This window comes from Monodon monoceros, unplaced genomic scaffold (assembly GCF_005190385.1).
Source record: "Monodon monoceros isolate NGI ecotype Baffin Bay Population unplaced genomic scaffold, NGI_Narwhal_1 Super_Scaffold_3, whole genome shotgun sequence".
NCBI lineage: Eukaryota > Metazoa > Chordata > Mammalia > Artiodactyla > Monodontidae > Monodon > Monodon monoceros.
In genome coordinates this window covers 30,702,239-30,719,536 of record NW_021703780.1, presented here as the reverse complement: position 1 = coordinate 30,719,536, position 17,298 = coordinate 30,702,239, and the positions used below count along the sequence as shown (strand labels likewise).

Genomic DNA, 17,298 nt, shown 5'->3' with positions numbered 1-17,298 from the left:
GGCACAATAACAGCTAGGTATCAGTTTCGTTTTTGGAAGGTGTAAACTTTCCACTTAAAACAATCCACTTGTTATGTTGTAGGATTAACTCTGCAACTACATCAGTAAATTAAATGACAGTTCAATGATTATATTTGTGTGACTAAAGTGTATAACACTATTTAAGAAATCATCAAAAAGTAAATCATCTCCAGTTCAACAGGCTCTCATCGTGGCTGTTTGGAGGGACTTTTTGTCACACTATCAATGAAACAGTACGCAAATGTTTCACTTAAACAAAACATGCTTATGACTGTTAGATGTTTCTGGCAATGGTTAATAAAGAATCTATCCCAATAAAACCACTGTGTTCTTTTCTAATATTCATCTAGTTTAGATATAAAATGTTAATTGAAAAATTTAAATGGTATTTTTGCTAGGTGAACCTGACCAATGTAATGTATTGAGTTTATGTCTAACTCAGTGTTTACAATCTTATTTATAGACTTAAAAGGAAAATTTCTTGCCATTTGCAGAGCATAATTTTTAAGTTTAGAAATATCTCAGCTTAGTTTAGTTCCTCCCAACTAATCTTCTTGCTGCTTTCATGAATTTGTGAGTTAAAAGAGTCCTGTGATTTTTTTTTTTTTTTAAAGAAAAAACAATTTCCTTTCGGGAGTCACTCAAAATATTTTTCTATTCTATCTTCATTCCCTCAGAAGACTGCAAAAACCTAGAAACCATAATAACACATTCAAATCTCAAGATGTGGTCCTTTTAGAATATTTTGCTCAAAAAGTTTCTCTTAGTTGTCAACTACTCCTTTCCTTGTACTCATGTTCAAATTCCTCTGTTCTCCATGATACAGCCTGCCGTTTACAATGCATAGAGATATGTTACCTTCTTGAACAACTTCAAATTCATGTCCCCCATTAGAGAACACTGATTGTCTCCTTTTCAAATTATATTCCTGAAAATTCTAGGATTCTCTGCAGGACTTTTAGGGCCTCGTAGATGTTTGACGAGAATGTCCATTGCCAATTTTTTGTGCTACTCGAAATAAAGGTTCTGTCATCTTCTGTTTTATATTGAACTTCCTCTAAATGTTTTGTTGTTTAGGAAATTATGTCTTGGAATTCTGGCCTGTTAGTTTTGTTGTTTGGTATTTAAAGCAGCCCAAATAAATCCTCTATGTAAAGCTGTGCAAGTGAGTACGTCACCTTAGAGTGTATAGCCCATGCTGAACTGAATGTGAGGTCTTTACTGCTGATATAAAAGTGAAGGCAGAAAAAAGCAAAATGTGTTTGAATAGTCCCTGTTTACTGAAGAGACAAACCAGCTGTTAATAACATCATAATTTTAAAAAATGGAACTGGATAACTCTTTGTAAACAAATTCACTGTCCCAATTTAAGGTGTTGCTGCAGAAAGTTCAAATGACAAAAGATCTCTCTCCCCTTCTCCCTGCATTCTGCCTGATGATTAAAAAGCATTAACTAGACAGTTCTACAATGCAACATGATTATGCCAACACAGAATTATGATGCTGTGCTTACAATAGCAGAAAAAAGTATCAGTAATGAATTCAGCAAATTTGGATTCCACAGGCAAAGCAAAATAAACATGACCCTGAAACTTTAAACAAGTATTTTTCAGGGAAGGATTTTCAGGTGACTGAGATTTTCTTTATGACATCTTTGAATAGCTTATAGTGTTTTTAAGATACCTTAAAAATATTTCCAGAAAACCATGAAGAGTTATATACTGGATAAGAAATCCATATATTGACTCCCTTTAAACATTATCAGTTTAAAAATGTGAGCACTTGTTAGATACTGTTAGCGAAACAACTTTTGGGCAAAAAATTCTGACTATTTCTCTTTTGAGCCAAGACTATTGGAGGTCTGTGTAGATCGTTATTAAAAACTGCTATATCTGTGAATGAAAGCTTCTCAAATAAAGAGAAGGGTGTAAATTAAATAAAATATGGAAATAAAGTAGATACTGTGATGAACATAACATTACATCATAACTTTGATTTTCAAACACCTTCACTCTTCGTATTGAATGAGATTTTAAGAGTGGATCTTCTACATACAGAGTTGCTGGAATATTTGATAAAGAAACCCTTCTCTTATGGAGGTTTAATACCTCTTGCAACACTTGTCTTCTACGCAATGTAGTTTAGGAAATGCTATCTCACATTTTCAGGATAAGACTGCTTAAACAGTTAAGAATAGAGGCCAGTCTGCCAAGACGGAGTTTAATGAGGAGGATTAGTGAGAATTCATTGAAGCCTGTGGTCCCAGTTAACCACAGAGTATTTAGCTCCTGTCCACAGATAGAGCTCTGGTACTTACAATGTAACCTTCAGCTGGTTACTTGATTTTTCTCTAAATATCCGTTTTCTCATCTACAAAGTGGGGATAACAACACTCATCTTGCTATGCTATAAGAATAACACACTGCAGGTGAAAAATTTCTTTAAAAATATTATATAAGCTATTATTTGATCACCCAACACTTTTCTCGGATTCTAATGATTTTCTCTCCCAAATTCTTCTAATGTTTTTATTACCACATTTCAAACATTCTATCCCTAATTCTAAATTGAACACTGTGTTAGTTGAACCATATAAAATTTCTGATACTCAACTGTTTATGACCTAGGGAAACTGTTATTTTATATAATTTGACAGAATAAGTTTTGTAACTGTAATTTCTGCCCCACCTTATTTTAAAATTAAAAACAACTAAATTAAAATATTTACATTTTTTTCTAGAGAAGGCTCACTTTTAGGTTATTCTTATATGATAAATATACCACATTAATTTTTTTCTGAGAACCAGTGGCCCATAACTATGAAAAAGTACTCGGTTCCAACCTATAGCGATAGACTTAGTACTTCCAAAAAATTTATTGAGAAATTCTTACTTCCAGTAAAAAAACAAAATTCTTAAAAAATATTTAAGAATTCGTACCCAGTTTCTACTTGGTATTTACATTTGAAAAGTACTCTAATATTTTGTGACATTTAATTTTCCAGGTTGAACACATAAAATGCAGACAAAATCTAATGTACTCAAGACATAAGAATTATTCATGAATGTGAAATTCTAGATCAAAATAGTCAAAGCAATCTGCTATGCCATTTTTGTTTTCAAAAGTTTAATGTGAGGGATTCTTAAAGGAAATTTTTTATTTTGATCCTTATTTGTCTATTTGAACAATTCTGAAGGACCAATGATATGAGAGCATCCCTAGCACCCCTAACAGACATATATACATCAAGCTAAATGGCCACAGTGGAAGAACAGTCAGCTGAGAGTCAGGAGGCTGGATTCCAGGGTCAGCCCCGGCATTCACTTACAAGGTGCCACTGGGTACGAGGCAAAGCATCTCTGAGACTGAGTTTAACTGATTTTCTCAAGTCTTAGCCAGTTTTAAAATACTTAGCCAGCTGTCTCACAATTTAATACAGTTGAGTGGATTTTGAAGCCACTCACTTTTAGGGATGCATTTAAGGTACCATTTAGATGAATGACCATGCTTAAATGAGAAATTTTATTGTTTTGCTATTCTACTTCAATAGAAAGACACCTGATAATATGTAAGCTTAGGGGGGGGTGAGATATTTTTCTACTGTGAATATCACTCAGGAGAAACTAAAATATATTTAGGCATTACACACGGGATTATGTCATCCCATTTGGTGTACACAGTTTGCTTTCTCTGGCTTTCAAAATTATAGACCTGGTTTTCTATCAGCCATTTCCAGCACTTCTCGCTGAGCGCTGGGATTGGGCTTCAGAGTAGGTAACCATGGGCACCACCCACTGCTTGTACACAGCAAGGATCCAGATAAAACACATGTCTGACCATCTTTTTCATGATAGACAACACAGTCCACTGGGTTACTCTTTGGGGGTATTTCCTCTGAGAGAAAAAACAAAATGCTCTAACTATAAAAGACTACTTCATTCTCAAAATTTTTAAATGCTTCTTCCTTCTAGACCCACATAATTATAAGAATTTTTTTAAAAAAACCATTACCAAAAGCATTTGAATTTTTAGGCTGCAAGAAAATACTCTTCAGTTAAATAATTAAATTCAATTAAAACAATTAAATACCAGTTAACTGTCTGATAGGACAATTCATTTAAAGCTTTCGCTAAACTTTTTTTTTAGGCCCTGAAGGTCTTTTTAATGTAAGTTTTATTTTATCCTTTATTTTTCTATATTTTCTTAATTTTCTAACATCCTAGCATTACTTTCATAATCAGTAAAATGGGGAAATTTTAAAAACTGAGAAAAATGAGGCTAGTAATAATTAATGTTTAAAAAATTATCACCAAGTTTGATATACACATCAGTCTCTGAAAACCTTTTTTAGTAACTTACACAAACATATAAATTCATATAAACTGAATGTGACGCAGCTTTATAAATCTGAGGCCGTGCTGTTTGTTCCTTAGATTTCTATTTCACAGGAGCTAGTATGCAAAAATCAAGTGGAAACTATGTACACTCAGTTACTGAGACCTTATTTTTTAACATGACAGTGGTGATAAAAAAAATCCATTAAAGTTCCTCAACCACGATTAATTCAAAAAGTGAAAATGAACATTAATTTATTCTCAGGAACAATAATCTTTAAATAGTATTTAAGTTTTAATGGTATAAATTATACGTCTGTAAAGAAATCACATAATTCGACTTTTAGTTTCTTCTAGCATTACAAAGTGAGGCCCCTGTGTTTGTTTGTATGTCTGTGTGGTTGGTGGTGGGGGGAATGGTTTCTATTTTAGTCCGTTTGTATCCTTATCTGAAACCTTTTAGAAAATATACTACAGCTACTAGTGCTATGATGACTTCCACTATTATTAATATAATACATTAAGAGCTTACCACTCAAGTTCATAGTACTCGTTGGATTCTATCATGAGGTAGGTTCTATTCTACCAGAGAGAGGTTAAGAAACTTCCTTACGCTACTTTGCTAGTAGGTGCAGAGCTGGAATCTGAATCTGGGCAATTTGGCTCTAGAATCAACAGTCTTAATCACCACACAATATAACCTCACGTAATGCCAACTACGATGAGTAAAAGGACAAGATAAGATGACAAGCATCAAAATGACTGAGGACACCCCCAGTTTGCATAAGTACTCTAAAGTAATGACTACACATCACAGACTGAAGCGATTTTCAGAATTATTTAGGAAAAAATAAATAATAAGCAAAAGGTAAACTAGTCTCTTTAAATGTTCTTTAGCATGTGTATATGGAAGATCAGGAATACAGGGGTGGGAACAGTTGCAAAAAAATCTAATGAAGAGCTTAATGTCAGGAAAATTACTTTAATCTTCTAGGTATGATACTCTCTTCTGATCTTCTGCATAGGATTAAGAATAAATAAGAACACAGAAAAGAAATAAGTCATCGATTAAAACCAACATGCCAAAGACAGCATAGTTATAATTGGTTGAGTGGGGATGGGCAGTTTATAAGTGTCTCCATAGCCCTCATATGAGTGGCAGGAAACTGATGTTTCCGCCATGAGGCCCCTTCTCTCTCCACTCCAGCAGCTACTCAGTGCAAAGCATTGTTTGTACTCTTTTCTCCCCTCCACCTAATGTGGCTCTAATTATTCCTTTCTTCTATCATTTCAACTAATTCCCAAGGGGAAGAACTCACTTCCAATTCTTTATACAATGAATTGTATTCCTGAATTTGATCATCGAAAGTCATACAGTAGAAGACAGAATGATGCCTCACCAAAAGCAAATTTTTCTTGGCTTATTGATTGATGTTGGAATTCAGTTGCCATGTAACCTACTGGTTCAGTCATTTTAATTCTCCAAATCAATTTCAAATTATTGGGAATTAGCTATATATCAATCAAGTTACAGATATTCTAAATTAGACATCTCATTTATATATACATTACACAAGCACTTGAGATTTAGAATGAAATGCTGCAAAGACAAAATCTCTGTTTCAAAAATGTAAACTAGTTGTTCATGGTCATTTTAGTTTACAAAGGAAATTTTATACTGGAGGTAAGTTAGCTCAGCCTTTCTGTATAAAAATTCAGTCTCAGTCTATGATTGCTATAGACACAGACCACATGCCTCCTCTCAGGAGCCGCAGCTCAAAGCCTAGGAAGCAAAGTGTCCCCAGTGCAGCATAAAGTATCGTCTCAGGGAGTGGGCACCAGGGAACTCAGCATCAGGAGCACCTCCTTTTAGCACTGTAGGTAGGAGGGATCCAGGACAGGTGTTCACACTGTTAACATACACAGTCTGCAAATCTATTCTACTTTAAAGAGAATTTTTAACTTTAAAAGGCAGATTTAAGTATTGTAATATATACCAAGAAACTGTGTCTGCCTCATCCTACTACTCATGACATAAAATGGAATAGGTATATTCGGCCCTGTAGGCTGGGCATATTCTTATAACTCCAGGTAATGGAGTAGACCTTTCAAGGTGGGTCCTTTCCGAGGAGTGATGAAAACTCAGTGTCCTTCTGTGGTGGAGTTCTTTCTCATCTGCTGTTGATTTTGCTCGTCTGCTCTGGTAGCAGCTAAGTGAACCTTCAAGACCATGGCTTATTTGTTCTATTTTCCAGATGTATTTAAACTAAGCATTTTAAAATTGCATTATTAGTTTTAAAAACCATATTGGTTATATGTTTGTTAGACAAAAATTAGCTTAAACTATATCTGAATATATATATTCTGAATATTTCAAGTATATTTCCTGACCATATACTACAATCTTAGATTATAAAAGCAATAATACATGAGTAATAGGGCATCAGGTTAGACATGGAAGAATGAATACACATGTACATGTACACACACACACACACACACACACACACACACACACACACGTCATCAACCAAGATGGTTCTCAAGTGATCTGTCCAGTCTTTTTAAAAATAAAAAAACTTGAAGAATTAAACAGCTACCACTGCCACCACTTCCTTTTGAGGAAACATCACAGACTTCATGATTAGGAGATTTTCCCCTTACATTAGATATATTTTCCTTTATTTAATTTTATCCATTACTTTTAGTTACCATTTTAGGTTATTTCTCAAAAATCCTGTTTCCCCTTGCTACGCTTTAATTACTTCTAGATATTATCGACTCTGTCTTTTTCTTCTCTCTCTGCTCCACTGCCTCAGCCTATTAGTCATTATTTGGCTCGTATCTATGGATTTGATATCTTTAATCCTTTGTTATAAATTGGTTCTTTCAACTTCAGTTGGTTCTTAAATTCTTCCAATCATCTCATATTTTTCTAAATTTCATCTCTTTTGGCTTATTGCTTTATATAGCCTCACCTGTCATGTAGGAAAAAATAAAACAAGAGATATTGATTTCATTGTTTTCAATTGTAATAATCTAAAACCATTCATGCAAAAGGATATATTGCTTAATTAGCAACATGATTAATATAAATAAGATAAATCACGTTCTTATAATATATGACAAATTTAAGATATTAATCAGAAGTAAAAATAATTGTCACCATTACAAAAAGCTTCTAGAGACATATATAAAAAGCTTTGACACATTCTTGCTGTCACACGAGAATGCACACAATTAACAATAACAATGAAAACAAAGAATGGTAAGAAAGCATTCTCTTTAACTGAAACATAAGAAAAAAGGAGATGTTATAATTTAGAAGAAATCATGACTCCTATCAACAGATAACAGTAAAATCCACTCTTAGGAAAAAACACGTATTATTTTATGTACGTATGTATGTGTAATATTATACATATATATTCTGCTTTAGTATGTTAAAGCAGATGTGAGTCCAAAAAAAAACCAAACAGGGCTTCCCTGGTGGCGCAGTGGTTGAGAATCCGCCTGCCAACGCAGGCGACACGGGTTCGAGGCCTGGTCCGGGAAGATCCCACATGCCGCGGAGCAACTAAGCCCATGTGCCACAATTACTGAGCCTGCGCTCTAGAGCCCGTGAGCCACAACTAATGAAGCCCGTGTGCCTAGAGCCCGTGCTCCACAGCAAGAGAAGCCACCGCAATGAGAAGCCCGCACACCACAACGAAGAGTAGCCCCCGTTCGCTGCAACTAGAGAAAGCCTGTGTGCAGCAACTGAGACCCAATGCAGACAAAAAAATAAAAAAAATAACAAAAAAACAAACAAATGGTAAATTCTACTGTTCGTCAGTCATAAATCAAACCTAACTTTCTGAAAATCAAACCAATTCCTTATAAACAGAGAAGGACTTGGAGAAAGTTATACTGACATGAATAAAGGTTTTTTTAAAAAGGGCCACAAGATGAGCACTTAATTAAAACACACACACACACAGACACACACACATGGACACACACACTTTCTTTAGGCTGTTGAAATATAAAGTCTTTAATTCTCCATTAAAAAAAAAAAACAAAACAAACCTTGATTATAAGCTTTAAAACCATTTGAAGATGTGGAAGACTGTCTGCCTTTCAGCCTACTTCAAAGCCAGTAAAGAAATCATTTCTTCTTCTTCCAACTCAAAGTATGTTTAGGAGCAGAACATCTGATAGAAGTGGTATTGCCAATCTAACCAATTTTAAAATATAAAGTGTTTCTAGCAATATTTGGATACATATAATTTGACAAAAAAAGTTTTATAAACCTAAGCTTTAAAAAATAGAAAATATAAGCCCCAACAAAAAAAGCATAATTTGTAATTGAAAGAAAATAATATTTTGTAGAAAAAAAGTTGTCCTTCCAAAAAGAGACAAAAATGACTAACTTTTATTTCCCAAGAGAATTATGCCACTTTTATACAACAAAATTACAGTCACCACAAATTGCTTTCAACAATTCCACTGCTGCTTCATTTGACCACTTGAAAATCAAAATTCTTTCAGATTATAAATATAACTTTTTATAACTCTGTTATTACGTACTGTGAATGGGGAAAGGGGGCCAATCTTGTGGCCGTAGCGTCGAACGGCCTCTCTGATGTGGCAGGGCTGGATGGCATCGCTGTGAGCCTCAACACCACAGGCCGCAGTGCTCTGCGACAGAAAAACACATAAATTGTTACTAAATCAAAAACACACAACAGAACTACAGTGTATAAAATATGAAAATAAACTTTCATAAAATGGACGGTTTTTTCCCTTAGGATGCACATCATTGCTGCCATATACTACATCTAAAAAAAAATTCCATTAACAAATCAAAGATGACTTTTACATGACCCCTTCCTAGCAGACCAACCAAATGCAATTTTTATGCCCCAATATTTCACCTAGGCCTACATGTCAAGGTACAGAAGAATACAGCCACTTGCGTGCAGATGAAAAGTGTCATAGGGGCTTGCTGAAAGAACCACAGGAAACTATTTTTTTAAAAAACATTTAAACATTTATTATTATAAATGTTTCTTGGGAGCCTGTTGGACATATTTCTGAAATAACTTGAGGGTCATCAATTTTAAAATTAAAAATGTAAAATTGCTATATATTTATTTATAATACTGTGGACCGTCATAAAAGATCATTTCAACTTGGTTCCTAGTTTTCTAGGTATCCTCCATGCAGAAACAAAATAAAACAAAAACTTTCTATTTTAATCTGCCTCATCTGTAAAAGGCAGGTTTGAAAGTACAAAGAAACACAAGAAACAGAAAGATTATTTGCAATAAGACTATGGATATCAACTCAAGAAATGTGTGCAACATGATTTAAAAAAAATAAAATAGGGGCATTATAGTCTCATGATTCAGTTGTAGGCTCTGGCTTCCCAAATACCTGGGTCCAGATCCCAGCCATATCAGTTACCAGTTCTGTCAAGTTATGTAATATCTCTGCACTTTAGTTTCCTCATCTGTAAACTGGATAATAATTATAATTGCTCTATAGGGTTGCTGTGAAAATTAAATGAGTTGATATGTGTAAACCACTTAGAACGGTGCCTGACACATGTTAGCTATTAACAACATTAGGCTATTATTTACATTAAAAATGGAACCTCCATGTTCTTGAAATGATAAGCTAATTTACTTAAAAGTGCAGTGGATACCAGATGCCAGGTCATCAACATTAAAGAATCAAGAGAAAGAAATAGTAGCCTGTGTGTTACTATAACTCTGGTCTAGAGGTACCACTCTCAGAATTCCTTATAGGAGTATATCTAGTACAACCTCTAGGGATAGCAATTTGGCAAATCTTATCAAAATGAAAAAACACAACCCTTTTTGACCCAATAATTTCACCTCTAAGAATTTATCCTACGGACACATTACACGGTACAAAATAATAGATAGATAGGTAGATATTCACCGCTGTGCTATCTGAATTCATGAAGCAAATGTTCATCAACGAGAGAACAATGAAGTCAATTATAATACATTCATTCAATGCAACAGAAACCAAAGCAACACCAAAAAGAATGAAGCAGTTCCATACATATTCCTATGGAGCTATCTCTAAGATACATTGTTTGAAAAAATACTAGGTGACCAACTGGATAACTATGTTAACCAGCTGTTTTTTAAAAAAAAGCTGAACACTATATGCTCATTTAAGCTTAGAATATTTCCACAAAGGTACCCCAAAAATCAGTAACAGTGCTTATCTCTTGTAGTATAGGTGGGTGTCTGGAGGACATGGGTTAGAGGAAATATTTTTCACTGTATATCCTTCTGTACCTTTTAAATATACTTTTTGTGCTTCTTCTATTATAAACTAGTAAAATAATTGTAAAAATTCCTATGAAGAGCATCAGCTAATTATCCAAGCTGAACCTGAAATAAGACTTAAAATATAAAACAAAACAGATCTTGATTATTTTTATTATTTTAACAAGATTTGAAATAAGCCAGATAGGAATTTACTCTAGGCTATCTTTCTCAATTTCATTCCAACAATACCCTAAATAACATATCAGCTATGCCCACAATAACAAGGATTAAGTTATCTTAACCCCTCACTTTGGCACTCATATAGAAGTGCACACACAGAGTTTTTTCTTTTTCTCTTTCTTTCTTTTTTTTTAAATTGTGCTTTCCTGATTCTCATTCCAAATACTTTGTTTCAGTTGGAATATATTAGAATAAATGCAATTATCAGGTACCCAGTAAGGCTAAAGACTCTTCTGTTAAGTCCACTTGGCTCCAAGATGTGAATATGACTAATACAGACTCATTATCTGCTAGGGATAACAAATACTTGTGAAGTTGAGGCATTCTACTCATTTGTGGAAATGAATGCAAATAATTAGCTGGATTTGGAATCTAAAGTTAAGTTTTCCAGTGGAAACACAAAAGGGGGACATCAAGAGGGTCAATAACCTGCAGACTAAGTGGGTGGGGAGTCCTTCCAGCGCATTCTTCTGTGGAAGCTCCTTTCTGCTTGAAAATTGGATTTATTTTTCATTTCTTTTCTCCATGGCCAATGGAGAGTCTACTCTTCCTCTACTTTCCCCAATAAATTTGGTTCTGGTATAGAACATTTTGGTCAAAATCTCTCAGAACCTCTGACATGGCGATCCAATGGGACTTGAGAACACTGAAGTAGGAAGCATAAGTTAGAAACTACTTGTGGTTGCTATTTGTAAGATGTGGTAACATGTAAGCCAGGCCTGTTTGAATCATGTTATAGCTGCTAAAAAGAAGCTAACCTACATAAAAATAAAAATATTCACTTTTGTGAAAAATGTCATTAAAATTTCTATCTTGCCAGTTTCAGGTTTACCTGCTATAATTAAGCAACTGCAAACATCAGCATAAGTTACTATGTGCACTTCTACACTTTCCTGATTTGCCTATTGAGTTCTTTGGCAGGAAACCTTTAAATCTGAAATGTTGTATTCGCGGTATGGTTTCTACCGCAATAAGTATCTTCTCATTTCTGTAAATATTTAGTCCCTCACCAAGGTACTCGAAATCTGTTTAAATTCAAAATTCATATTAAGTTTAGAATTTTTACTTCAGCAGTGACTTCATAAATCTTGTAATAGTCTTCAAAATTGTTACAGGATTAGCATTAAATTTGTGTATTTGCTACCTAATATAAAAATATTATATGTTATAAATACATATAAAGAATATTATATTTATGTACCAATTCAGCTTTCTCATTCTGCTTGTGCCCACATTATAGAATATTCTTTAAGTTTTCAAAAATGAAACCCACATGTTTGATAAAATACTGAGTGCTGTTGTCTATAGTGTGTTTGTCAAAATCTCTGTGGGGACTAAACTCTTTATTTCCTAAAGTCAAGTACAAGTACAAGGTGCTTCATAAAGTTCTTCATATGTCAGGTACTCTTCCTCTTGGCTGCATTCATGCTCCATTCTTGTATTCTTCCATTTCATTTTTATTTATGTCTTTTTATTCAGAAACTGTTGCTGGGTATTGGAAGCTGAAGTATCATATAGAGTCCTCCATGCTTCCCACATTTGAGTATTGTCCCTCTGCTTGTACTTGCTGGCTTGTATTGAATAAAATTCCCCAACAGCTTGAACTCTCAACTGTGGTACAAGAAGTTACATTGAAACTTTGGTTGCCCCAGGATGTCTTACAAAAGTCTGTACCTCTCCTGACTCTTTTCTTCTGAACTTAAGAGTTGTTGGGAAGAAACAGCTTTTAAAGAAATTTTATCCTTTCTCAGTCTTCCCCTTGCCGGTAATCTAATATTTAAGAAGGACCTGGAATCTCAGATAATTGCCTCTTATTCTTTTCACATCCATAATGGTGGACTAGATCTTTTGTTAAACTTGAAACATTAGATTTTACAGAGGAGTAATACGTATCTCAGGTTAGAGCAAGTGAAAGGTTAGTAGCACTATTACTGACTTCTGTCACTCACCGACCACATGGGTTGATGTATGACTTCTTTCTCCTCACTCTTGTACATAGAGCTCTCTCAGTGCTTTGTGTCTATAGAGGATTTCTTTTCAGATGAAGTTGGGCCATTCTTTGGCCAAAGGCTATAGTATAATACAGTTAATTTTCTCATTTCAAAACTTAATTGAGATGTTAAATTTGTCATTCTATATAACTAGGAAGAGATTTTTGTTTTAACTAAGGAAATTAAAACTAAAAAAGGTATTGAAGAGAAGACAAGAAAGAATCACCAAATTCAAGGATTCATAATTATAAAATTTAGAAAAAAACACACTATATTATCTATTCTAAACTTCCCCAACTCCTTCCCTACGTTATAGATGAGAGAGTGAAGATAAGGGACACTCCCATGATTAAAATGATAGTATTAAGATACGGTTATACATCAAATCCCTTGGCTTCTAGTACACATAGCTAGTATATAATAGAGGCTTTATTATTTTACGTAGAATGAACTGTACCATGTTACCAACATGGCTGAGGTTTCCAGTGAGTAAAAATCAAAATATAGCAAGAGCTTGAACGTAGAAAGATGTGGATGAGTAAACAGAGAAAAAATTAATTATTTTATGTATGCATAATAACCAGGTTAATTACAACTTCCTACATACTTTGTAAAGAAAATCCACTGAAGAGGTCTTTTAGGTAACATTTTATTAGCCTAGTTTTATTTATTGAATGAGTTGGAGAGCACTACAGCTGAAAATCTTTAAAACTACTTTATAATATAGAAGTTCCTTATAGTTCAGAGTTTCCCTTTATAAATAATCAGTGAGCTCTGTCATTTTGAAAACAAAAGGGGGAGTTCAGATGTGAGGATGAAATTTAAATCTGCTTACTATCAGTTATAAAATTATATCTTGGCATAGCTCCACTACTAGTAATGGCAAATGGTTCCTATTGTGCCAACGAACTTGTAGATAAAAGTATAAAGTTTGGACAAATTATAAAAAACAAGTATCTGAAAGCAAAAGAGACCGATCTAACACAGGCAGAAACTGAAAGGCGGCGTACCTATATTTAGAAGAAGGGAATGGCTGTGGGTTGAGTTTTCTGTTTTTACTGTTTTAGCCCAAGGGTAGGCTCCAGTCAGTATAGGGAGGACATGACCTTAGAGGCATGAAGAACTATAGGCCAGAGTTCAGGGCAACCATAGTATGTGTAAAGTGAAAAAGAAAATCCCAAAAAGGACAGAATCAAAGAAGGGAAGTTCCAAATTCAGTGTATAAATTTTACCCAGTCTTTGACTAACTTCTTAACTATTCCTTTGTGGTACCAAATCCAAAAAACCCAGGTAATCAGGTAAAGTTAAGTGAAGTGAAGAGAGAATCTAGCTGCTGAAGAGGAACTTGAGTTTGGACTTTAGAGTTCAATCTAGAGAGTAAACTGCCTGCTTAACACACATACGCACACACCACCACCACCACCAACTCTCTTCATAGGAATATAACAGAATCTGAAATCTCTACAATATATTACTCACAATGTCCAGGGTATAACTTAAAATTACTAGACATGCAACAATACAAGAAACTGTGACTTATACTCAATGGAGACTAAAATAATCCAGGTATTTAATTTATCATACAAGGATTTTAAAGCAGCTATTATGAAATAAAATAAACTTGTAATAAATGATAAAAAATAATAGCACAGGGAGATCAGCTCGGTGCTTTGTGACCACCTGGAGGGGTGGGAGATGCAAGAGGGAACAGATATGGGAACATATGTGTATGTATAACTGATTCAGTTTGTTATAAAGCAGAAACTAACACACCATTGTAAAGCAATTATACCCCAATAAAGGTGTTAAAAAAATAAATAGTAGAAAAGTGTAAACTACAAAAAGAAATCAAAAGGAAATTATACAACTATAAAATAAAATATCAGAACTAAGACATTACTGGATGAGTGTTAAGATTGAAGCTGACAGTAGATAGAGTTTGGAACATAAAGGAAGATCAATAGAAGTTATCCAATCTGAAGAACAGAGAGAAAAGATTGAAAGAGAAATTAAACAGAGCTTCAGGGATATGTGGAACAATATCCGAGTAACTAACGAATATGTACTTGGAGTCTCAGAAGGGGAGAAGAGGGAGCATGAGGCAGACAAAATATCTTAAGAAATAATTGCTGATAATCCCCCCCAAATTTAAAAACATTTCATTTTCAAGAAGCTCAGTGAACCCTAAGCAGAATAAATACAAAAGAAAACCATTTCTATGGATATCATGGCCAAACTGCTGAAAACCAAAAATAAAGATACAATTTTGAAAGCATCCAGAGAAAAATAATACATTACGTAACACAGAAACAAAACTACAAAATCTACTGACGTGATTAAAAGAAAAAGGATGCTAGAAAACAGTGGAATGATATAATTAAAGTACTGAAAATGAAACTGCCAATCCAGAATTCTATAGCCAGGGAAAATATATTCCAGAAATGAAGGAAAAGTAAAGATATTTTCAGAAAAATGAAAATTAAGAGAAACCACCACCAGCCAGCATGTGCTATAACAAGTGCTAAATAAAATTTAGTAGAACAAAAAAGGAAAATGATATCAGAAGGAAAGTCTGATCATCAAAAAGAAATAGAGGGACAGTGGAAACGGTAAATGTTAAAGTCATTTGATTACTTAAGGCAAAAATAGTGTTATGGTTTATAACATGTCAACATAAGATGTATATCAACTATAGCATAAAGAACAAGACTAAAGTAGATAAACCTATATAAATACAAAACTCTTACATTTCATGTGAGTAAAACAGTACAATAACGACTCTAAGTACATTGAACATTTAAGGGTCTCTATTGTAGTCCTTAGCATAACCACTAAAAAATGATGCAGAGATATCACTAAGAAATCAGTAGATACATTAAAATGGATTTCTAAAGGAGTGTATAATTAAACCCAAAAGAAGATAGGAAAGAAAAACAGAAAAAAAAAAAAATAGAGAAAACAAGTAGCAAAATAGCTGACCTAAATCCGAACCATGTCAATACACACATTAAGCATCACAGATTTAAAGACTAAAATTAAAAGATACAGAAAGAAAGGAAAAAGAAGAGCCAACAATTTTTTGTTTACAAGAGATGTACTTTACATATTAAAGATACAGCTTTACTGAAAGGAAATGGAGAGAAAAACATGTATCATTTAAATAGCATAAGAAGGCTGGAATAGCTATATTAATCAGATAAAACAGTTCAAGATGGATAGTATTGCCAGTGATGAAAAGAGAGATTTCATAAAGACAAGTAAATGGCGAGATATGCCATGTTCATGGATTATAAGACTTGGTATTGTGAAGACATTTATATCCTCAAATTGATGTAAGATTTCAATCCAATCCCATTCAAAATCCCACTAGGCTTTTCCTTTTTCTTTCTCTCTTTCTATATCTCCCTCTCTTTCTTTCTTTTTCTGGGTAGAAACTAAATTTTAATTCTAAAATTTACATAGAAATGCAAGGATACAACATATCCATATTAAACCTGAAAAATAAAGTTTGAGGACCTACACTACCTGACTTTGAGACCTCCTATAAGCTACAGTAATCAAGGCAGATGACAATGACAAAAGAACTGACAAGTCAATAAAACAAAATTGAAATCCTAGAAATAAATCGACACAGATATACGGTCATTTGAATTTCAACAAAGCCACCAAAGCAATCCAATGGGAGAAAAGAGTCTTCAACAAATGGTTCTGCAATAACTAGATATATGTGAAAAAGCGAACATGGCCTCAACTCATAAAAGACACAAAACTTAATCTGACTCGGTTAATGGAACTTAACATAAAAGGTAAAGCTAAAAAGCTTCCAGAAGAAAACACAGGAGAACATCATCATGAATTGGGAGTAGCCAAAGCTTTCTTAGACAGAACACAGAAAACAATAAACAAAAGAAAAAGTTGGATAAATTAGACTTCATTAGAAGTTCAAAACTTCTGCTCAACAAAATACACCATTAAGACAATGAACAGGTGAACTACAAACAGAGAGAAAATATGTGAAAAACATATATTTGACATAGGATTGTTATACAGAATATATAAAGAACTCCTACAAATTGTAACAAGAGACAACCCTACCTCAAAAATGTTGTGTAAAATATTTGAAGAGACTCCTCCTTGAGGAAGATATATGAATGGCCAATTGGCACATGAAAAAATGCTCAGCATTATCAGTCACCAGGAAAATACAAACTCAAACTATAGTGAATTATTATTAGATATCCATCAGAATGGTTAAAAGTAAAAACAATGACAACACCAAATGTTGATGAGCATGTGGAGCAACTGAAATTCTCGTATATTGCTAAGAAAGTATAAAACGATACAACCATTTGGGAAAAAAATTCTTGCAGTTTCTTTAAAAACTGAACACGTAGCTACTCTATGACCCGGTAATTTCATTCC

General features: G+C 33.8%; 1 protein-coding gene across 9 annotated transcripts in view; it reads right to left on the bottom strand.

Moving 5' to 3' along the window:
- SUPT3H (SPT3 homolog, SAGA and STAGA complex component) overlaps positions 1 to 17,298 on the bottom strand; it is a 389,529-nt gene that overhangs the window by 102,172 nt on the left and 270,059 nt on the right. For all 9 annotated transcript variants that reach the window (XM_029243539.1, XM_029243537.1, XM_029243531.1 and 6 more), the window contains one exon: positions 8,925 to 9,035. In XM_029243539.1, coding sequence (XP_029099372.1) covers positions 8,925 to 9,035 — 111 coding nt within the window. The remainder of the gene's footprint in view (positions 1 to 8,924; positions 9,036 to 17,298) is intronic.